This window comes from Mandrillus leucophaeus, unplaced genomic scaffold, assembly GCF_000951045.1.
Source record: "Mandrillus leucophaeus isolate KB7577 unplaced genomic scaffold, Mleu.le_1.0 Scaffold81, whole genome shotgun sequence".
Classification (NCBI taxonomy): Eukaryota; Metazoa; Chordata; class Mammalia; order Primates; family Cercopithecidae; genus Mandrillus; species Mandrillus leucophaeus.
In genome coordinates, this window is record NW_012108808.1 from 5550744 (window position 1) to 5574958 (window position 24215).

At 40.6% G+C, this 24215-nt stretch overlaps 1 protein-coding gene across 3 annotated transcripts in view; it reads right to left on the reverse strand.

Moving 5' to 3' along the window:
- Positions 1–12908: 12908 nt before the first annotated feature.
- Positions 12909–24215, reverse strand: part of AADAT (aminoadipate aminotransferase) — a 31435-nt gene continuing 20128 nt past the window's right edge. For all 3 annotated transcript variants that reach the window (XM_011967819.1, XM_011967820.1, XM_011967817.1), the window contains 8 exons: positions 23274–23339; positions 21852–21934; positions 21299–21395; positions 20014–20075; positions 19099–19163; positions 17400–17506; positions 14578–14679; positions 12909–13652 (listed from right to left, as the gene is read on the reverse strand). In XM_011967819.1, coding sequence (XP_011823209.1) covers positions 13611–13652; positions 14578–14679; positions 17400–17506; positions 19099–19163; positions 20014–20075; positions 21299–21395; positions 21852–21934; positions 23274–23339 — 624 coding nt within the window. In that variant the 3' untranslated portion in view covers positions 12909–13610. The remainder of the gene's footprint in view (positions 13653–14577; positions 14680–17399; positions 17507–19098; positions 19164–20013; positions 20076–21298; positions 21396–21851; positions 21935–23273; positions 23340–24215) is intronic.

A 24215-nucleotide genomic window follows, 5' to 3' on the forward strand; every position in this document is an offset into this window, starting at 1 on the left:
ACTTGCTAAATACTGCATTTAAAAAGATGAATGTGCTTTCCAAATGCTTAATTTGCATCATGAACACCGCTTATTCAGGATGGCCAAGAGAGACCCAGCCAGCAGAGGTATCTATCAACTCTATTGAGGAAAAAAAGGCAAACATGAGAAATTTCAGGCATGGGAAATTTGTAAGACCAAGAAAAGTAAAAAGGAAATCTTGATAAATTCAAATGTGACATTATATAACAGCCAGGAAAGTTACTTTGTTGTTGGGATTAAAATAGTTAAGAGATTTTTGTGAACTTCTGGACAGGGGCTCTTTTCCTGGTCTTGTATTTCCAGCACCTCTCAGAGTAGCTGCATATAGTTAGCACTTAATTAACATTTATTGAACTAATTGCCTCACTTGCTCTTGCTTACTGAAACAGTCATAATCATTATCCCCTTCATCTAGCAAATACAAAGTTAGGCGGAATGCGCACAGACTAAGTAAGAAACAGACAAGTGAAGCTGGAGAAGCTTCAAATGTTTGGAGGACGCCCGGGGCATTTCTCCCCAGGCTCCAGATGAATTCTGTGGTGCTAAGGGTGATGCAGGAAACTCGGAGTCCCTGGGATTGCAAAGTCTGTCTGCCAAGGAAGGAGGTCTTCAAAGTACACGAGAAAGGAAAACGAGAATAAAAAATGGATTTGGCAATAAAGATGAGGGAGAAAGTCATGCTTCACATCTCGGTGACCCTTTTAACTGCTGATAATAGACATGTATAGCAGAGTCTTCTAAGGCTCACAAATAACAACAATGACGCTATGTGCTTTGCATGCATTACCTAAGTTAATGTTCAAAACAACTGGAAGCAGATTTGCCCCATTTTACAAATGAGGAGGAAACCGAGGTTCTGGGAGGTTGCTAGCTGGTTGGTGCAAGAGGCCTAGATTTCTGCGTATCTCGGCTTTCAACATGCCTTTCTCACTAAGCTTAATTATTTCTAGCTTTTGATTTAAAGTGAGAGACTTGAGATTCTTCCTTTCAATTAAACACTTAGAGGCTATTGTAAGAGTCCTTTTTTTTTTTTTTTTTTTTTGAGGCAGGGTCTGGCTCTGTCACCCAGGCTAGAGTGTGGTGGCACGATCTTGGCTCACTGCAGCCGCCACTTCCTGGGCTCAGGTGATTCTTTCTTCTCAGCCTCCCAAGTAGCTGGGACTACAGGTGTGCACCAGGATGCTAGTTAATTTTTGTAGTTTTTGTAGAGACAGGGTTTCTCCATGTTGCCCAGGCTGGTCTTGAACTTCTGGACTCAAGTGATCTGCCTGCCTCAGCATCTTAAAGTGCTGGGATTACAGGCTATTGTAGGTTTGTTTATTTATTTATTTATTTACTGAGATGGAGTCTCACTGTGTCGCCCAGGTTGGAGTGCAGTGGCGCAATCTCAGCTCACTGCAACCTCCACCTCCCAGGTTCAAGCAATTCTCCTGCCTCAGCCTCCCAAGTAGCTGGAATTACAGGCATGTGCCACCATGCCTGGCTAGGTGTATTGTTTTGTTTTTGTTTTGTATTTTTAGGAGTGATTTGTATTTTTAGGAGAGACAAGGTTTCACCATGTTGGCCAGGCTGGTCTCGAACTCCTGGCCTCCAATGATCCACCTGCCTTAGCCTCCCAAAGTGCTAGGATTACAGGCGTGAGCCACTCTGCCCGGCTGGTATTGTAGGATTCTTTTATTTTTATTTATTCATTTATTTTTGAGACAGAGTCTCACTCTGTCGCTCAGGCTGGAGTGCAGTGGCGCGATCTTGGCTCACTGCAAGCTCTGCCTCCCGGGTTGACGCCATTCTCCTGCCTCAGCCTCCCAAGGAGCTGGGACTACAGGTGCCTGCCACCATGCCCAGCTAATTTCTTGTATTGTTTTTAGTAGAGACGGGGTTTCACTGTGTTGGTCAGGATGGTCTTGATCTCCTGACCTCATGATCCACCCGCCTCAGCCTCCCAAAGTGCTGGGATTACAGGCATGAGCCATTACGCCCAGCCTATTGTAGGATTCTTAATTGGCCTAATTTCAATATTGTTGCATCTCAGAAAATAGGGAGTCCTGAGGAGATGGGGAAATGGCTGGTATGTGAAACAGAACACACACAACATTTATTGAAGTTTGTTATCTTACAGGGGCACAGTTCGTGGCAACCCCAAAAATTACAATAGTAATGTCAAAGATAATTATCAAACAAAATAACATATATAATAATAATTAAAAAATGAAATATTGTGAGAATTACCCAAATGAGACACAGAGACAGAAAGTGAAGGCATGTGGTTGGAAAAATGGCGCTGATGCTGAAGGTTGCCACCAACTTTCCCTTTGTAAGAAATGCAATCTCTGCACAGTGTTATAAACTGAAGCTCAATAAAGTGAGGCAGGCCTGCACACTCCTTGTTTCCTCTCCTGCTGCCATGCTGGTATCCTGCCTGTTCCTGGGCTGCTGAATTGAGGAGGCTCAAACTTGCTTTATGACCTTGCTCTTCCCTCAGCCACTGCTTGTCTAACATGAGTCTTTGCTCACCTTCTCACTTTCTCAAAGAGGACTGAGCTACCTCCCAACCGAACACTGCAACATGCCCCTCCCCTGCACTCCCAGACCCTCTTCTTTACCCTCTCCAACCCATCATGGTTACACTTCTAACATGCTATGCAATGCACTTATTTATTATGCTTATTCCTTTTTATTTATTATTTTTTTGAGACAGAGTCTTGCTCTGTTGCCCAGGCTGAAGTGCAGTGGCCTGATCTTGGCTCACTGTGAGGTGACAATGGCTAGCAGCCCTCACTCTCAGCACCTCCTCGGCCTCGGCGTCCACTCTGGTGGTGCTTGAAAAGCCCTTCAGCCCACCATCGCACCGTGGGAGCCCCTCTCTGGGCTGGCCGAGCCAGCTACCTCTGCTTGCGGGGAGGTGTGGAGGGAGGGGCTCCGACGGGAACCAAGACTGCGCACGGAGCTTACAATCCAGCAGAAGTTCCGGCAGGCCCAGGGGAGGGCTCGAAGGGCCCTGCACTCAGAGCCGCCTGCCGCCCTGGGCAGTGAGGGGCTTAGCACCTGGGCCAGCAGCTGCAGAGGGTGCGCAGGGTCCCCCAGCACTGCTGGCCCTCATGCACTGCACTCGAATTCTCACCAGGCCTCAGCCGCCTCTCCACGGGGCAAGGCTCTGGACCTGCAGCCCACCATGTCAAGCCACCACCTCTGTGAGGGGACACAACTGCAACCTCTGCTTCCTGGGTTCGAGCAACTCTCCTGCCTCGGCGTCTGGAGTACCTGGGACTACAGGTGCTCCAGCTAATTTTTCTATTTTTAGTAGAGGTGGGGTTTCACCATATTGGCCAGGCTGGTTTTGAACTCCTGACCTCAAGTGATCCCCCCGCCTTGGCCTCTCAAAGTGCTAGGATTACAAGCGTGAGGCACTGAGCCTGGCCTAGGATGCTTATTACTTATGGACTTTCCCCATACTTGAATGTAAGCTCCATGATAACAAGGACTTATTCACTGATAGGTCACAAACACTCCGAACGACTACTGGCAATGTGGGCATCCATACACACAGTTTGAATAAACATACCCTTTTGTTAGCAAATAAAAATGGGATTGTATGGTACAAACTGCTTTACAAAGACTCTTTGGCCTCATATGTTTTGAATGTGTTCTTATGTCAATAGACATACTGTGTCCGGAACTGGTGGGTTCTTGGTCTTGCTGACTTCAAGAATGAAGCTGCAAACCCTGGTGGTGAGTGTTACAGTTCTCAAAGATGGTAGTCCGGAGTTTCTTCCTTCAGATGTTCAGATGTGTCTGTAGTTTCTTCCTGCCGGTGGGTTTATGGTTTCGCTGACTTCACGAGTGAAGCTGCAGACCCTCCCAGTGAGTGTTACAGTTCTTAAAGGCAGTACGTCTGCAGTTGTTGGTTCTTCCCAGTGGGTTCATGGTCTTGCTGGCTTCATGAGTGAAACTGCAGACCTTCCTGGTGAGTGTTACAGCTCATAAAGGTGGCATGGACCCAAAGAGTGAGAAGCAGCAAGATTTATTGTAAAGAGCGAAAGTACAGAGCTTCCAAGGTGTGGAAGGGGACCCGAGTGGGTTGCCCCTGACTGGCTAGGACAGCCTGCTTTTATTCCCTTATCTGACCCCACCCACATCCTGCTGACTGGTCCATTTTACAGAAAACTGATTGGTCCGCTTTGACAAAGAGTGCTGATTGGTGCGTTTACAATCCCTGAGCTAGATACAGAGTGCTGATTGGTGCATTTACAATCCTCTAGCTAGACACAAAGGTTCTCCAAGTCCCCACCAGATTAGCTAGACACAGAGCATGATTGGTGTGTTTACAAACCTTGAGCTAGACACAGAGTTCTAGACAGAAAAGTTCTCCAAGTCCCCACTAGGTTAGCTAGATACAGAGTACTGATTGGTATATTTACAAACCCTGAGCTAGACACAGAGTGCTGATTGGTGTATTTAGGATCCCTTAGCTAGACATAAAAGTTCTCCAAGTCCTCACTAGATTCAGGAGCCCAGCTGGCTTCACCTAATGGATCCCGCACCTGGGCTGCCACGGAGCTGCCTGCTAGTCCCGAGCCCCACCTGAACTCCTCAGCCCTTGGGCAGTTGATGGGACTGGGCGCCACGGAGCAGGGGGCGACACCTGTCAGGGAGGCTCGGGTTTGAGGAAGCCCACCGTGGAGGGGGCTGCTTGGACATGGGGGGCTGCAGGTCCAGAGCCCTGCCCCTCCGGGAGGCGGCTGAGGCCCCACGAGAATTTGAGAGTGGTGCATGCGAGCTGGCAGTGCTGGGGGACCTGGCGCACCCTCTGCAGCTGCTGGCCCAGGTGCTAAGCCCCTCACTACCCAGGACTGCCAGCCGCTCTGAGTGGGGGGTCTGCCAAGCCTGTGCCAGGGCTTGCTGGAACTTGCGCTGGACTGTGAGCTCTGCATGCAGCCCCAGTTCCCGCCTGCGCCTCTCCTTCCACACCTCCCCACAAGCTGAGGGAGCCAGCTCCAGCCTCAGCCAGCCCAGAGAGGGGCTCCCACAGTGCAGTGGCTGGCTGAAGGGCTCCTCAAGAGCCACCAGAGTGGACACCAAGGCTGAGGAGGAGCCGAGAGTGAGGGCTGCTAGCATGTTGTCACCTCTCAATACAATTCAAATACTTTTTCTATCTGCATTATGGGCTACTGTATACCAGTTTTCATCAGTTAATGTTTAATTAATCAAGCAATTAATTTGTTTTCATGGTAACCTTTTTTCAAAACAGCTTTATTGAGATGTAATTCACATACCATAAAATCCACCCATTTAAAATGTACAATTTGCCTGTGATCCCAGCACTTTGGGAGGCCGAGGCTGGTGGATCACCTGGGGTGAGGAGTTCAAGACCAGCCTGGTCAACATGGCAAAATCCCGTCTTTACTAACAATGCAAAAAAAAAAAAAAAAAAATTATCTGGGCCTGGTAGTGAGTACCTCTAATCTAGCCATTCAGAAAGCTGAGGCAGGAGAATTGCTTGAACCTGGGAGGCAGAGGTTGCGGTTAGCCGAGATCGTGCCACTGCACTCCAGCCTGGGTAACAAGAGTGAAACTCCATCTCAAAGAAATTAAAAAAAAAATAATAAAGTGTACAATTCCATGAACACATATCTATTGAGAGCAAGACATCTGCACTGCAATCGGCTCTGAGGTTACAGCTGTGAAGATACGCAGTTCTTGCCCTCACAGAGATTATGGTCTGCGGGGAGAAGGGAACAGGCAGAAATGAACAAATACTCGCACAAATAATTACTTCTTATTGTGGTAAGTGCTACACAGGAAAAGAGACTGCGTGTCCTATGTGTAATTAACAGAAGACCCTAACTAGTCTTAGGGCCCAGGGCAGGGTCCTACCAGGAAGTGGAATTTCCTCTGAGCCCCGTAGGATGAGTAGGAGTCAGGCACGCGAAGGGAGAATGGCTGGCAGGGGGACTGGAAGGTTGTTGTGGATGGATATGTAGGTTAATTATTTCACTAATAAATGCTGTAATGAAGGGCCTTAAATTATTTGCCTAAGGCAAATCCCTAGAACTGATATTGCTAGGTTAAGATGTACGCAGATCCATCCTCCCTTACTCTCTTTTTTTCTTTTTGCTTAAACCTTTCCTACATATTACATTCCTGGAAGGGTGGTGGTTTAGGTGTCTAGGGAATTCCAAGTCCCCTTCTGTTTTGCTGCTTCCTTCTCAAGATGATTCAGACAGGATTCCAGGAGCCTTGGAAAATAAGACCCTATGGGAAATCTTTGCAAACTGAGGCTGGCAGGTAGCTGCAATGCCTCAGGTATAAAGAGCATCACAAACACTGAACATTGAAATCAGGTTCCAGTGGATCTGAAGTGTAGCAAGAAATCTTCTTCTCCTTCTCCTCCTCCTCCTCCATCTGAAGTGGAGTGAGAAATCTCCTCCTCCTCCTCCTCCTCCTCTTCCTCCTTCTCCTCCTCCTTTTCCTCCTTTTCCTCCCCTCCTGCCCCTCCTCCTCCTCCTCCTGCCCCTCCTCCTCCTCCTTCTTCCAGTCTCGCTTTGGAGTGCAGTGCTGCGATCTCAATCTTGGCTCACTGCAACCTCTGCTTCCTGGGTTCAAGCAATCCTCTCACCTCAGCCTCCTGCGTTGCTGGGACCACAGGTGTGCACTGCCACACCCAGCTAATTTTTGTTTTTGTTTTTTGGTAGAAAAGGGTTTTCCCATGCTGGCCAGAGAGCTCAAGTGATCGCCTGCTTTGGCCTCCCAAAGTGCTGGGATTACAGGCATGAGACACCACACCCTGCCTATTTTCTCTTTACTTAGTTTCTTTCTTAAATGGAAAGTCATTGAAGAACTCTATTAGGTTCTAATTTTGATTGCCTTTTCAGTGACTCTGATGAACACATTATTGTAGTATCTGGGCAGTCTAGCTATTTAAATACTAAGTGGTACTGAAATTATGACCATTTTGCAGGTTAGTACTGAAAATTTCAATTTCAGTTCTAAATTCCAAATAAAAAAAGGCACAAAGTCATTTACAAGAAGCACATGAAATAAAATGGAAATTAAAAAATCTGAAAGCAGGAATAAGGAAAGAAAAAGCAAATTGGTCAAATCATACTAAAAAGAGAAATAAGATGAGTTACATATTCAAACTGTATGAGAGGAGGAGGCATGTAATACTTACTTTACCTTAAATTCACTGAGTGGCCTTTTTATGTTCAATTTTTCTTGAAAAAAAAATAGTTTTGCTTCTCTCCTCAGACACCTTTGTGAATTGCCCTTCACTTTAGTTAGGTCTTGCCTTAAATGCAATGACATCAGAGTTCTTTCCTGATCACACTAGTTAAAATAGAGCATCTGTCCCCAGAATCCTACATGGTCTTCCAGCTTCTACCTTTGTTCTTTCTGATCCATTCTCTGTGCTGGAGTCAGAGTGCTCTTTTGAAACCCAAGTCAGCCCATGCTGTTCTGCTGTTTATTTATTTATTTATTTAGAGATGTCATTCAGGCTGGAGAGCAGTGGCTTGATCTCTGCTCACTGCAACCTCAGCCTCTTGGGTTCAAGTGATTCTCCTGCCTCAGCCTCCCAAGTAGCTGGGACTACAGGCACGCACCACCATGCCTGGCTAATTTTTATTTTTATTTTTGTACTTTTAGTAGAGACAGCATTTCAGTATGTTGGGCAGGCTGGTCTTGAACTCCTGACCTTGTGATCTGCCCGCCTCGGCCTCTCAAAGTGCTGGGATTACAGGCGTAAACCACCGTGCCTGGTCTGTTCTGCTGTTTAAAGCCCTCCAATGGCTTCCAATTTCCATTAGAATAATTCGGACACTCACATGGCCTGTAAGGCCTTACCTAGTCTGGCCACCATCTCACTCCTATCTCTGACTTTTCTTTTACCACTTTCCTGTTGTTGTGAGCTGAATTGTGTCACCCTACCTCCCAAATTCATGTTTTGAGGTCCTAACCCCCAATACCTCAGAATGTGACCTTATTTGGAAATAAGGTTGTTGCAGATGTAATTAGTTAAGATGAGGTCATACTGGAGTAGGATGGGTCCTCTAATCCATTATGATTGGTATCCTTGTAAAAAGGGGAAATTTGGACACAGACACACACTCAGGGAGAATGCCTCATGAAGACTGGAGTGATGCTGCCACAAGCCACGGAAATACCAAACCTAGGAGATGGCCTGGAATGGATCCTTCCCTACACCTTCAGAGGGAGCATGGCCCTGCAGGCACCTTGATCCTGGACTTCAACATTCCAGAATGGTGAGACAAGAAATTTCTGTTAAGCCACTCAGTTTGTGGTACTTTGTTACAGCAACTCAAGTGAACTAATACACCTCTGTTTGCTCTTTAGCATTCTGGGCTCCTATGGTTCCTCAAACAGGCCAGATGCAGTTCCTCCTCAGGGGTTCTGCATTGCAAGTTCAGGCCGCCTGGTGTCTTTGCACAAGTATTTGCATGGCCCACTCCCTTGCTGCTCTCTGCTCAAATGCCACTTGGTCTGGGGGTCTTCTCTGGGCCCTCTATTAAAAACAGCACCCAGGCTGGGCACGGTGGCTCACACCTGTAATCCCAGTACTTTGGGAGGCCAAGGTGGGTGGATCATGAGGTCAAGAGGTCGAGACCATCCTGGCCAACACGGTGAAACCCTGTCTCTACTAAAAATATAAAAATTAGGTGGGCATGGTGGCGGATGCCTGTAGTCCGAGCTACTCGGGAGGCTGAGGCATGAGGATTGCTTGAACCTGGGAGGCGGAGGTTGCAGTGAGCCAAGATCGCACCACTGCACTCCAGCCTGGCAACAGAGCGAGACTCCGTCTCCAAACAAACAAAAAACAAAAACAGCACCCCTGCTCTTTCATGCTCTATCCCTTTACCCTGTATTATTTTTTTCTGTAGCACTTAACATATTTAAAGTACTTTAATAAATTTTACTGTCATCCCTCACCAATCCCTTACCCCAAATATAAGCTCCATGAAGGTCAAGAATTTCTTTAATTTATTCACTGGTATATGCTGAGTCTATAGTAATAGGCACTCAATAAATATTTGCTGAATGAATGAATAAAATACATAAGCAAAGGTCAGGTGCGGTGGCTCACGCCTGTATCCCAGCACTTTGGAAAGCAGAGGCAGGTGGATCACCTGAGGTCCGGAGTTCAAGACCAGCCTGACCAATATGGTGAAACCCCATCTCTCCTAAAAATACAAAACTTAGCTGGGCATGGTGGTGTGCACCTGTAATCCCAGCTACTTGGGAGGCTGAGGCAGGAGAATCATTTGAACCTGAGAGGTGGATGTTGCAGTGAGTTGAGATCATGCCATTGTACTCCAGCCTGTGTAACAGAGTGAGAGTCCATCTCAAAAAAAAAAATATATATATATACACACACACACACACACATATACACACACATATATATACACATATATACACACATATACATACACACACACACATATATACACACACACGTAAAAATTTAAATCCTGAAGCTTGGAACTAGGGTAACTGTGAAGGCATGCTAACCAATACATTCGTTTTTAAAATGTGATATTCCTAGTTACCACTGGGTCCTAGAGAAAGAGAGTATGGTTCTGGACTTCAGAGAACTTAAAATGTTAATAAACACACATCACTAGTGAAAATTGTATGACTGGCTGATATTTCACTTTCATTAAGACTTTAGATTCTCTAAAATAATTAAACCTACTTTTGATAAAGTTAATACTTCCTATCCACTGGGTATTTAATTAGCTGTGTTAGAAAAGAAATTTGAAGATATACTATGCTCTACAAGAATTATAGGGAAAGCATCTTACACGCAGGGGAAGAAATTCCTAAAGTGGACAAATAAATAGTCAAATTTAAATTAAAAGAAAAGTATGCCAAGTGACAACTGCTCCATTATCGGCTTCCTCGAAATTGCCATGTTGAACACCACCAGGACCAGCTACTCCAGCTGCTTGAAGTCATTGTAGACCATGACCAGGGAGACCATGGCTTCCACACAGAAGCTAAGCAGACTAACGGCAGGACACCCATAAAATTTTTGTCCAGGCCCACACTGACTGTCATTGCACGGATGTGACTTCCTATGTGATTCCTATTGTTTGGTAGCAGCCCCTTCGCCACCTGATATTTATATATTTTTACCATTGCCTTTAGGAATCTGTTTGTCCAACTGAAAAAGGGATCATGTCACCAGTTCACTTAAGGTGTTACATGTATTTGTAAATGATGAAAGAGCCACGTTATAGAATATTTTGAAAATAAAGAAAAATATTACCCAACTGTTACCATTTTGGTAATGTTTTCTGTGTTCACATAGTTGTAATTGAACTATGGCTATGCTTCTTATACCCTGGGTTTTCATTCCTATTATACTCATTTTTACCTTACCGCCTCATCCTAAAATGAATAATACTGCTTCATAATGGTGTTTTAGTGGTTGCCTCATATTCAGTTAAGTGGATGAACCATAATTGACAACCATTTTCCTATTGTGAGACCTTTCGTCACAACAGCTCTGCCCCTGCCCCCAGCTTTCTGCTATTTGAAACTGCAATTACTATCTTCAGATTTTTAAAGTATTTTCCATAGTTTGCATAATTGTTTACTATAAATGTCTAAAAGTGGGATCCATGGCGGGGAGGAAAGGATTAATTGAGCGGATCTAGGCCACTTAAACCACGCACATTACCAAGGAAGCGGGGTTTTCATGACTGGCCCTTGGCTGGCTCCTTGGAACTGAGCCCTTGCAATATTCTGACTGATAAGAGCATTTTGCATGCTGGGAGGTGTTCAGCCACACTGTACTCCATTTAGTTTTTCCATTTAGTTTATCCTAACAATGTGATTTACAGTGAACACCTGCGTTCCCTCTGTGGGGTGGAGCTTCAGTAACTTGAGGTCAGCCATGCAGGCACTGTATGCATATGTGACTGGCCATTCACAAAAATCTCTGGGCCACCAGTCTCAGGTGAGGTGTGGTTGCGTGTGTTATCACACATCCTTGCTGGAGGAATTAAGTACATCCTCTGGGACCTCACGGAGACTCTACTGAGACAGGAGTCTCAGAAACTTGTGCCTGGAAGTTTCCTCCAGACTTTGCTCTGTGCACAATCACACGTGAGTCCATTTAGTAAATCGTCAAGCTTGGAGACCCTTGACACCCCTGGCTATACTGATTGGCATTCAGTTGTAGATAATGAAAACTATACTAGCTGATTAAAGCAAAAAGTGTTTATTATCATGTATTCTATGATTTCCAAAATCGTTGACAATTGTTTACTATCGTGTATTCTGTGGTTTCCAAAGATGTTGGAATTGCTAAAAAAGTAGATACAGCTTCCAGGAACCATTTCTAGCACCAGCATTTCACTGCTTCTGCCAGAATTAGAAAGCCACCAAACTAATAAGCTACTTGCTATAAAAATCATACTGCCTTAGCTAGGATCCATGTCAGCAAAACGCGTGCCTTACATCTTACCTTGCTGCCCTCTTAACTCAGTTCTGAATCCGGGCATCTGAATGACAGCCATATCTGACACTGTAGCTGCAGGGGCATCTGGAAATGGAGCATTTTGCATTTACAGTGCTCAAAGATACAAGCAGGAAATTCGAATTTATGCTGAGTGAGCTAATCCACAGTATCAAACACATTGCATTCAAGGGTATGAACATTTTAACGTTTCTTGGTAGACACTGCCAAATTGCTTTTCCAGAAGGTTGGAAAAATTCACAATGGCAATAGCAATGAATAACGTTCCATTTTGCCAATACTTTATAGTTTCCTAATGAGGGAAAGATAATCTCAGCAGACAAAAACAAGCACTAAGTCATAAGGCACTGTGTGTGCCCACTCTTTTTCTCGCTCTGTTTTCTTTGAAGAAACAGAGTTCTTAAGATTGTGGTTAGGAGTAATCCCTTGCTTGAAAGCTGGGAATTATAAGTCGATCTACAAATCAACTGTTCTATGATGGTGACTTAAAAACAAACAAAATCAAAGCAAGGCACTCATCTATGCAATGCTGGGCTAAGCAATTTTGGTTATTGTTGAAAAGTACTGAATAAAGTAAGGGGAAGGCTAATTTTACTTTTATAAGTCTAATTTATAATTTTCTGTTCCCACAGTGAATTGTCAGGTTCCTCATCTTGGTCTTCCTCCAGGCCCTGCATCTCTTCAATCGGTCCTACATAATTACCACTGGTTGCCTTAGAAATAGGGATTTGGGCTTGGGGTCACAGCTGCTTTGATCTTTGAGGTTGAGATTTCTGCTTGAGAATTTTAGCTGTTGAAAGATGTAACATCTCATCCAGACATCCAGGAAAATAATAACTGTGATGGAGATGTTTATATACACAAGGGATGGCATCAATAATAATGACATAAACTTCCTAATTCCTCAAAGATACTTACAACTTCACAATTACTGGGTCACGGAACACTTCGTCAATTGGTTAAACAGCGGTAGAAAATAAATACAGGGTATTTATGATACACTGTCACAATGAGATCCTATTCTACATATTACATGTGTATGCAGAGAAGAACGTTGCAAAGGAAGAATGCTAAATGCTTATAGCAGTTATCACTGGGGGTGAGACAGTGAGTAGCTTTTACTTTATTCCTTATATATTCTGGATTGTTTGAAAACTCTAAAATAAGCATATCTTACTTTAATAAAGATTTTAAAAGGTGAGAAAAAAATCATTAAAAAAGTATTTCCCAATACCTTAAAGGGTCGTAGTAGATTTAAATTACATAATTGGTAAGAATGTATTTTTGTAGATTATGTACTATTATGAAAATACAATGTAGTAAATTTTCCTAAGTCCATGATCTCCCCTCCTTACTTAGAATTAATGGGTCTGAAGCCTTTAGGTATTTTTAGTTTAAGAATTTTATTTTAAAGGAATTTCTGTGGCATAACATAATGTTTATGGTACTTTTACTGAAAGTCACTTATAATGATCAACTTATAACAATTTTTGCAATAAGCTCTCATTAAATTTTCCTAAAGGTAGAAAAAGTACACATTATATACCATTTTGAACTTAATTATTTCTTTAAAATCTCAAAATAATTCAGTGTAAAATGTTAGTTTCAAAGACAATTTATGGGAAATTATAAAGCAACTATAAAGTTCTTTATAATAAATCCAAGATAAAAGTAATTTTTTACAGGTTGAAAATTTTTCAAAATGCTTCAGTGGATTATAAATACATTTTGGCCATCTGATGAATTTAGAGGCACTTTAAAAGGTGTCTAGTTGAACTACTACAGATAGGACATGTTTGAGGAAATTTAATTTAATCTGTAAGTCTAATAATACCAGTGTTCATTTCTTCCTGCCAAAACAAGAAATTTATTGGAAAAATCCATGAGCAGCATGATTAGTTTGATTTCTTTCTTTCTCTTTTTTAAGAGACAGGGTCTTGTTCTGCCACGCAGGCCACAGTGCAGTGGTGTGATCGTAGCTTACTGCAGCCTTGAATTCCTGGGCTCAAGTGATCCTCCCTCCTCAGCCTCCCAAAGTGCTGGGATTATAGGTGTGAGCCACCATGCCCAACCTAGTTTAATTTCTTCATAAAGATTCTTTTATAAGTTGTGCTAATACCTGGAAGGCCTAAAACAGAAAAAAATATTAGAATTAATTAAATTAGGATACTACATTGGAAAACTCTGTAATAACTTTAAAAATCCAAACAAAGAGTATCTGTCTAAGGTTGAGAGAAGGCATTGGAAAGTCAAGTTGAATATCAACTTTATCCACGCAGGATGCCATCAATGTCTATTAAAATATGAAGACTGAAGTACATCAGATTTCCAGGATTTTTTTTTGTTGTTGTTTTACTTGTGGCCTTCAAGATCATTTTCCATTTTATCCATAACATGAATTATTTTAGATTTTATATAACCTCTCACCTGCATTTTATATAGATTCAATTGCCCAACTCCACTAATAAATTAAAAGAGAGAACTTATGAAAAACACATTTAATGACATGAGAATGCAAGTAAATAAAGAACATGCCAAAAATGTCCCTTTCCAAGGATAAATATAAACTCTTCTCAAGGTTAATGGCACTGTTCAATTTATAGCTCTTCTGTTTTATTTCCACATACACAGCTTATGTTGGTTAAAGCTAGATTGCGATTAAGAAAATTATTCTATTTGACCCTTGCTGATACTTTTTTCTTCAGAGAAAGAGACTGACAGCCATCATGAATTTGTACTTCTGGCTCATATTAATTCATTAAAGGAAGGAAAGAAGTTTTCCTCATAACATGACAATTTACCCAGCTCAGTAGGCTGTGATACATTATTCATGCAGATAATAAATTTTAACTCCAATTTAGTCTCATTTCTATAGAAGTCTAGCAACAAAGTAAAATGGGTCTTTGAATGATAGTTCATGACTGGTCAACAAATACCTGAATTTTAGAAACCCAAACAGATATTAAGTAATATTCTAATTCACAAAGTATACACATGCATTAAAAAAATAGAACTGCTAGCTAGTATTACTCTGAAGAGAATACTACACTCACCATATCCATCTGTTCTGGAGAAGCTGAAGAGAAGGATGCTCTCAAGTAAGGGCTAGGAGCTGAGCTATCGATGTAGAAAGCATTTCCAGGGAGCATTAATACCTAAGAGAGTTTGTGGAAGATAGGTAATGTACCACTAAAGAAAAACTCAAAGATAATATAGTTCAGCTTAATCTCAGAGTAGGGAAGGATGTTTTAAATTTAAAAGCAGTTAAAGAAATCACAAGAAAAAATACTAATTTATATAAAAATTGTGTATGTCATACAATGAACAAAACTAAACACATAGAAACTGAAAAAATGTTCAGAATAAATATGGCAAATGCTATCTCTTCTCAAACTGTCAGGAATACAGGAAAACTGAGAACACTCAAATTCCAGCTTTAATGTAGAAAGGACAGTTTACTAAAGAAAGATAAATGGTAACAAATACAAACAAATGTTTAACTAGAAAAGTAATTTTTAAGTAATTAAGTTTGAAAGTTACTTTTAAGCTGGGGCCTGAAACACAAATTAGGTCAGACAAAAAGCAGGGAGCAGTATTTGAGGGCAAAGGTACACAGAGTAAAGGCCCTGAGATGGGAGGAAAATTGGTGCAAAGAACTGAAAGGAGGTAAAAGATGTAATGTATAAAATGAAGGAATAAAAGTATTAAGTAAGCATGTCAAGATGGGGTGGTCGGAACAGCTGCTGTTCTTGATGGCCACACAGGCAGACAGCTCACTGATGGTAAGCTCCATTTCCTCTTCTTCCTGGGCATCACATGTACCCTATTCCCCAGCCTCTTTCTAGCTGTGTGTGACCATGAGAGCGAATCCTAACCAATGGATGTGAGCAGAAGCCAGGTAAGCGACGTCTAAGGCTGGCCCATACAAATAATCCCATGTGTGATCTGCCACGCTCTTTCCATTTTGTGGCCATCTTGGAATCCGTGTATTGAAGAATGAAAGGCAACGAGATGTAAGAAACACGGGTCTCTGAATCACTGTTGGAACACAGCAGGCTGCAGGTCACATCTTAGAATTATATGCGAGTCAGAGATAAACTTCTATTGCTTATTAAGTCTTTGATATTTTCAAGTTTTATCTTCTATGATGGTTAGGGTTGACTAGTATAATCATGATCTTCAAAAGCACTGAGTAACTGCTTGTTACACTGTCTGCTAAAACAAGAGGAATTGCGAGTGACACGATCTGGAGTACTCTGGGGAAAAGATTTCAAGGCAGAAGATGGGTTTCTCTGTCCTGGTTAAAAATAAAATGAAAGCCATCATTTCTCCCAGTAGCATGGATGAGTTTTGGGATGTACTAGAAGCAAGGAGCTGAAAGAGAAGGGAGTGGTAATAATCTCTTTGCAAGATAACCAACATCTGGGCTAACGAAGTGGGGATAAAGCTGGAGATTATTTAGTAAAGGTAAAAAAAGAACATGTAGCAGGATATATGGAGTAAATGAAGAGGACTGAAGAAGAGTATAGTAAAAACAAAGTCTATATCCTTAGCACCTCACTCAGACATACCTACAGATAAGCACTTACCACATATTTTGAGGATGATGGCATTGACAGAAAAGAAAAGAATGTATCAAATTGATTTATTATACTACAATGTATTATTTGAAATAAGTCAATTAAGTGTTTATCAAGTACCTACTATGTGCTGTGATTAGGGTTAGAACAATTAATAAAGTTTGAGTCCTGCCCTCAAATAAGATGGTTAAGAGAGGATAATAGCTTTACCCAGACGGTGGGGGTAGGACTGAAGTCCAGGCAGTCTGTCTCTAGATCTAACTTCTAGAGCACCTTGTCTCTTAGGCACTAGCGTGGCACTTTGCCATCATCAGTCCAATCTGTCCTTTAGTTCTTATGATTCAAGACAAAACTGACTCTAGCAGTAGGTTTCAGTGTATGTAAAAGACTGACAAATATGCTAATGGCTTTAATTAATGGAGAAGGAATAATTTATCTGGTAAACTGGAAAGCTACACAGAAGAATGTTTAGAATTTTCAGCTTACTTGATGCCCCAAATGAAACCTAAGTAGACTTATAATTTAAATATAAAAAGAGGGAAAAAAAAAGAAACCTAGAATACATTCTATGAGCTAATTTTAAGTGAAAAAAAAATCAGGATACAAACTTTTCCGTATAATTTTAACCATGTAACATAAGTGCACAGCCAAAATACTAAAAGAACAAGCGTTTCAAGAAACTATACTATAAATGGTCACAAAATCTGGGTGGTAAAATCATGGGCTATTTAAAAAATCTTCATTATACTTTTATACATTTTCCAAATATCCTACCATGAGTATACTTTATCTTCATCATCAGAAAAAAATCCCTTCATTTTAAATACCAGTGGCTCTTACTGAGCACTGAGTATGTGCCACATACTAGTCTAAGGGCTTTACACATATTAACTCACTTAATCATCAGAGCAACCCTATGAGAGAGGGATTCTTACTACCTCTGTTTTACAGACAAAGCACAGAAAGGATAACCTATTCAAGGCCACACATCCCCTAAAGGGTGGTGCTGGGACTCAAACTCAACAAGTGCGACCCCAGAGACCACGCTCAGCTACTATGCTAATCAGTAGCTGAGATGAACAACCGTATTTCCACTAATTTAGACCAGCTGGATAATTATGTAACCCAAAAACCTCTTAGATTTTGATAATGCAATAAAATATCTAACATTAGAACATTATGAGTTGGCTAGTGGGCAACAAGAAGCATCTCTTTCCATTTCTATTCAAGTAAAATATTAAAGAAAAAGTGTAACTTTTCTTTAGGTTTCCCAGCCCTTCGCCTCCCAGTTTTACCCCCATCTTAACGGCTTTTTCTTCAATCAGTTCTTTTACATCATTAATGCCTTTAACTTTAATCCATAAAAACATTCCAGCAGCAGGAACATGCCATTCTGCCAAACCTACAAACAAAAGAAGAGAATAAATGTCTTCCAAAGTAAAGCATCTTGGATGATATCAAAGTGTGTTGTTAAATGGCATAAGTGTAGTAAGTAGAAACTAGTATTCCTAAAAAAGTTCCTTCAATTATAGCATTTTAAAAAATATCATTTTGTGAGCCTTGAAAATTGATGTTCTGGATTTTATTTCAACGAGTTACTACGGGTGAGGGAGGAAGGGAGAGGTAAGGTGGGCAAGTGATAGCTCACGTGTGCATATTTACAACGCAGTCAGTCAGGGTAGTGCAAGAAATCCCACTCACCTCTCCTTCACTTAGAACCATACTTAGACAAACATGGCTATTTCAATTTAGAAGAGGATTCTTCCATTATTTGTGGATTCTTCCAGCATTACAACAAATCCTATTATTCTTGTAACAGTTTAGATGTCCAGTGGATTAGCGTTTTTATCAGAATGTAATTAATTATGAAAAGAAATACTTAAAATTCAAGAATTCCAGAAGCAGTTGTGGGCTTTATGTTTCATTGAGTATTAGGATACAGAAATCAAAAACAAAGCCTAATGATTTTTGATTTACATTACTATCTTTTTTAAAAAAGAACTTGCTGTTGATCAAAAGTTTTTCTTCAGTACTATTATGCAAAGTGGTAAAATAGTGCTCTTGTCAAAAAGATACTAATTCTGTTTTTTTTTTTTTTTTGGATGGAGTTTTGCTTCACCCAGGCTGGAGCGCAATGGCATGATCTTGGCTCACTGCCACCTCTGCCTCCCAGGTTCAAGCGATTCTCCTGCCTCAGCCTCCTGAGTGGCTGAGATTACAGGTGCCCGCCATCATGCCTAGCTAATTTGTACATTTTTAGTAGAGACAGGGTTTCGCCATGTTGGCCAGGCTGGTCTCGAACTCCTGACCTCAGGTGATTCACCCGCCTTGGCCTCCCAAAGTGCTGGGATTACAGGCGTAAGCCACCACACCTGGCCACTAATTCTGTTTTTACCAAGACTTTATAGAAAATAAGATAGGACAGAAATAAGGAATTGCTATTTTTGGTTTACTATTATTTATATCAAAGGCATTTTAGCAATACAATTAAAGCCATGTGATTAATTTGACCTTCATAATAGAAAAATGAATCTAAAACATCTTGTAATCAAGTTAGCAATAGATAATACTACAGAGAAAAATGAGGTTAATGATTAGAAGGCAAATTATGTGTCAATGAGACATCTGCCTTTGTACAGTTTAGTTAGAGAAGAAGCATGGTTTGACAATTTTAACCTTTGGGGTAAAATTCTGAAATAACTAAAATTTTTGAAAATAGATAATATTAAGCTTTAAGTAAGTTAGAGGTTGATTTTTAGATTTTTTTTTTTTTTTTTTAAATCACAAATTCTTTGCAGCAGACAGGTAAAGTAGATAGGAAGGCCTGTGCCCAGGTTTATCAAATGTTGCTTCTAAGATAATTTATGGTGTAATGTTTCCTTAGCAAGAATACTCCTGGACTGTTTCTTTTCCACCAGGATTGTTAGTAATATGCAGTGTTTAGCCCCTACTCTTATACTGTTTATCATGAGGATGGATATACGTTCCACTCACCAGTTAACCACTTGTCTGCAGCTGCCAATATTGCATCCTTCTGGTTACTATAGAAATCAGTAACCCTAGAAGAAGAAAACAATGAAATAGATGTGCTCAGTACATTGATTGCAGAAGCGAAAAAGGCTCCAGAGTCCAGGCTATAAGAATTTGTTTTCTATCTTGATTAAAATGTTGAATGCTTGATAGAAGAATGGAGCATATTTGTTTCACTTGTCTGGTGATAAACTTTTAACCGCTGTGTTTTTTCCTTCATTGTAGAATAATTACAAAATAAAAATTCAAAAAGAGAAGTCCATTTCTATGTAAAATATGGAACCTAGAAGTAGCAGGATCAATCTTTGTGTTTAGTTGTCTAAATACTGGTTCTCATCACTCAGGATAAAAGACAATACTATTGAAATAATGAATCACTGGTCTGGGAATGCGAATACCCAATTCCTCCTTATTTCTAAATGTCCTAGGAGGTACCACATTTACACAGCTAAAGTAATCCATAACTTGTACCAATATACAGACTATTTAGGGAAATTATGTTCACACTCATCTTTACTTGAGCCAAATCCCATGTCATGTATCCTTCACAATTAATTATTATTAAATAAAATATTTCTGTGTATGAATAGTTTACCCATTAAATCATTTAAGTAAGTAAATCCTAACCTGGTGGGAATTTTGGACTACCTTAGGAGTGGGTGGACACTGCTTTCAAACCACACCTTGGATGTTGAGAAGACTTGCTAGGTGAAGAGCTAATAAAATGAATAGACTTTTGACTTATAGTAGACCATTCCTATTGTCTCTCCTTTCCCAGGATACTGAGGAAGGAAGAATAAATCAATACTGTAGGTGATCTGTATTATGTTCACTGGGCTCCTATTTTGCTCATAAATATTTAAAGAAATGATACAATACCTATCTACATGAGCCATGAAACCCTCTTCTCCCCAATCATGTAGAAGCTGTGATATCATGAGCTAAAAGAGATAAAATAAAAAATACCATGTTTCATCCCCTGAAAATATAATTTTTGCATATATAAAAGCAAATCACTTTTGATTACATGTAAACCATAATAAGATATAACAAGCTGAGCCTAGCTTATATAGTCAGTGATTTAAAACAAATGTCAATTAATAACAATGACAATACTAGTAAAAATAACAAATATTGATACAGTACTTGTTATGTAGCAGGCACTATTGTAAGATACTAATATATTTTACCAAATGTAATCTCCATAAATTTCTGTTTTACTAATGAGGCACAAGGGTTAAGTTAACTTTTCTGAGTCCCACAGCCTGAATTCAGTCAGGCTATCCAGCTCCTGACCCGTGCTGTTAATTGCCATACTATACCGCTTCTCTAAATATAAAAATGTACAGTAGATATGTAAAGTTACATGACATATTTGGAGATTTTCTATTTAAAATAGAAATTATAGGTTGGGCGCAGTGGCTCACACCTGTAACTCCAGCACTTTGGGAGGCCCAGCCGGGGGGATCACCAGAGACCAGGAGTTAGAGACCAGCCTGGCCAACATGGTGAAACTCTGTCTCTACCAAAAATACAAAAATGAGCTGGGCATAGTGATGTGTGCCTGTAATCCCAGCTACTTGGGAGGCTGAGGCAGGAGAATCGCTTGAACCTGGGAGGCAGAGGTTGCAGTGAGCCAAGGTCATGCCACTGTACTCCAGCCTGGGTGACAGAGCAAGACTCTGTCTCAAAAAAAAAAAAAAAAAAAAAGTTTAAAATGTTATAAATTGATAGTGAACTTCTGTTGATAACAGATGCAAAAATATGTGAACTTCTGTTGATAACAGATACAAAAAATATGAAAAAAGTCCCCAACTTGGCAAAACATGGGGCCATCTGCACTTTATGGAACATACATCAAACAAGTGTCCTATTCTACGCAAACTTTTCTGTTCTATTCATTCTTACAAGGTTGTGTTACAGAGGGATCCAATAATTTCTCAAAGTTTGTAAGGAAATTTACATATTCTCTTAAATTAATTTTACTTTATTTTAATTAAAACGCATTCCAACCAATTTATTTAGGAAAGATTAGCATGTCTGCAAAGAAGGCAAACTATGAGTCACTAAACAGGTTTGGAGTTTCTGTTCCCTACCATCTATTTTTTAAAAAAATTTTGATCTAATTACAAAAAAAAAAATCTATTTCCTAAATTGTCCTTACCTGGTTGAAAGTGCTGGGGTGCAATGTTGAAACTTGTATGTGTAAAATAACTCTCTCTATTAAGGGTTTTGGACCAGTTAAAAATCCTATTCTCAACCTATGTCAAAAGAGAAAAGGCACGATACCAATTCCATATTAACAATTATTACATATCACTTTCCTGATTTCATCAGACAGACAATTGTGACCTGGGGACAAAAGGATCTAGATAATTAAAACATTCTAATAAAACTACTTCTTACTTCAAAAATAAATTTAAATGTACATTTAAAACAAGATTGACCATGTATTTCCAAAGGTGCCCTTTCATACCTGATATCAAAAACCTGACTGGTCCCACTACAATGTTAGATAAACAGTCAAGAATCTTTGATTATTGGAGGTGAATAAAGCAAAAAAAAGGCCTATGTTAATATTAATAATGAAACTAATATTTTAAGACAAGCAGACTACAAGCATTTTAAATGAAAAAATTTGTCTAGACTAAAAGATACTGAGGTACTGTCTCTGGCTCTATTAGATCTAGCATCAAGTTAGAGACACAGGGCCTTACCCAGACGAAATTATTTTTGAAAAAGAGTCAGCTCTGATGACACGTCCATCAACATCCATGGAAAGAAATGTTGGTACCCTGAACTTAAAATGAAAAATAAAAAATACTGTTGATCTGAAAGCTCTGTTAGTCACTGTATGATTATTCTGAATAGAGAGTAGACAGGAGATGGATTTGGATAACAACAGTACAAATATTCTCTTACCTTTATTTCAACCCTTTAACATGGAATAACAAACAAAGATGCATGTTCTTTTATTAGCATCTGCTTGTCTTCATGGCTTTTCTGCCAAAAACACACACAAGGGCTTATTATTTGCTTCAGATGCCATTATTATGAACTTAGGGAAACTTCAAACAGGCCCTCTTTGCCCCAGAGGTTGAAATCCAGGATTAACAGACTTACAGGAGGGACTCAAGGAACACTAGTTTGAACAAGACTATAATGAAGATGGCCAGCAGTACTCAAGGGTATTCAGTGAGAGAGCTGATCCTTACGATCGGCAGAAGGAAAAATGATGCGAATGAAGATGAGAAATTAGTCAATATGAAAGACTGACTTCAACATTTACTTTAAAAGTAGCTACAAATGAGAAAGAAAATTTGCTGGCATGCTGATGGTGGGAGGCAGGAGGCAAAAGTGATGTTTTAGGAAACCCTGTAGAGAAATAAAGAGTTCTTATCTTTTCCCACTATATTTAAGGGGAAAGCTGAATCCAAGTGTATGTTCTCTGCGGCCCTGAGAGCAAAGAAAGTGTTGGCTTTTGAAGAATCAGGCTTTGGTCTTACCATTATTATCATCTATCAGAAAAAATCATCATGAAAGGTAGCACACGTGTGAGAATCAATCTAAATGCCCATTACTCTGCAGTAAGATCCACGACAGAAATGACAGGGTGGCAAATGTGTGGTGTGCTGCCTGTGATGCCTCCTCTTGTGTCCATGGGAGACACTGCTAACGGAGCACAGCCCTCTTTCTCCTTCAGCTTGAGCATGGCTTCCTAACCCTTCTCATACATCATTCTAATCGGCCACCACCAAGACACAGAAGTCGACAGCCAAAGATGAAACTCAGTTCACATCCCTGGGTGATGTTTGAGGAGCTGTGAACTTGGATGTGGAGTTCAAGGCATCCATCAGCCCTGATCTACTGTTTGCCCCAGTGCCTGGTACAGAAAGCCAGCTACTGTTTTGAAGGAAAGTAATTTCTGGAAAGAGCAGTAATAACAAAAAAGAAAGGTACTAATTCCATAATAAAACTGGGAGACTGAAAAGTAAAGTAGTAGCAAATTAATCATAATTGATTTACTTTTCATGTAAAAGTGGATTAGTTCTGACTCCGCAGTCAGCCTAATATCCAACACAGTGCAGTAACTTACAACTTATCTTCTAATAGTGAAATAAGTTCATATCATCACTTACCTTGTTAAACTGCAGAAAATAGTAAGGATCATCTTCTATTATGAGGAAATCATATTTTCTTGCAAGCTAAAAAAGTTTGAGGTAATTGTTTATTTCTTAAAGCAATCTATTTCTTAAAAGTTATTTAAAATTAAATTCACTTGGAATTGTAATTCTTTGTACTCATTCAAAAAACTACTGTGTGTCTATTGTCTTAGACAATGAGGATAAAAAGATGAACAAGGCATTAAAGGCTCTTATTCTCATGGAAGTTAGATTCCAGGGGAAAAGACAGCATATACATAAGCCTGTGGATCATGAGCAGAATAAACATTAGATGAGTGGTTTTATTTACTTTCTTTTTTGAGATGGAGTCTCGCTCTGTCGCCCAGGCTGGAGTGCAGTGGCACGATCTTGGCTCACTGCAACCTCCGCCTCCTGGGCTCAAGCGATTCTCCTGCCTCAGCCTCCCGAGTAGCTGGGATTACAGGCATGCACCACCACACCCAGCTAATTTTTATACTTTTTGCTAAAGATGGGGTTTCACCATGTTGGCCAGGCTAGTCTCGAACTCCTGACCTCAAATGATCCACCTGCCTCAGCCTCCCAAAGTGCTGGGATTACAGGAGTGAGCCACTGTGCCCAGCTAGATGGGTGGCTTTAAAGTCCTGGGCAGCGCATTACAACAGGTGAGGGAAGAGAGCGACAGGGTAGCTATTTCAGGTTCAATCACTGAGAAGGCCTTCCAGACCAGGTAACATCAGAGCTTAAAATGACAGGAAGGAGTCAGCTGTGCAAATATCAGAAGAAGAAGAATCTAGACTGAGGGATGAATGAGGGCAAAGGCGGCAGGATACGCAAAATGCTTGACATGTTTAAGGGTTAAAAAGGACAGTGTGGCTGCCCCAAGTGCAGCAAGAAGAATGATAAGAGAGAAGGCTTGAGAATAGACTGACCATGTTA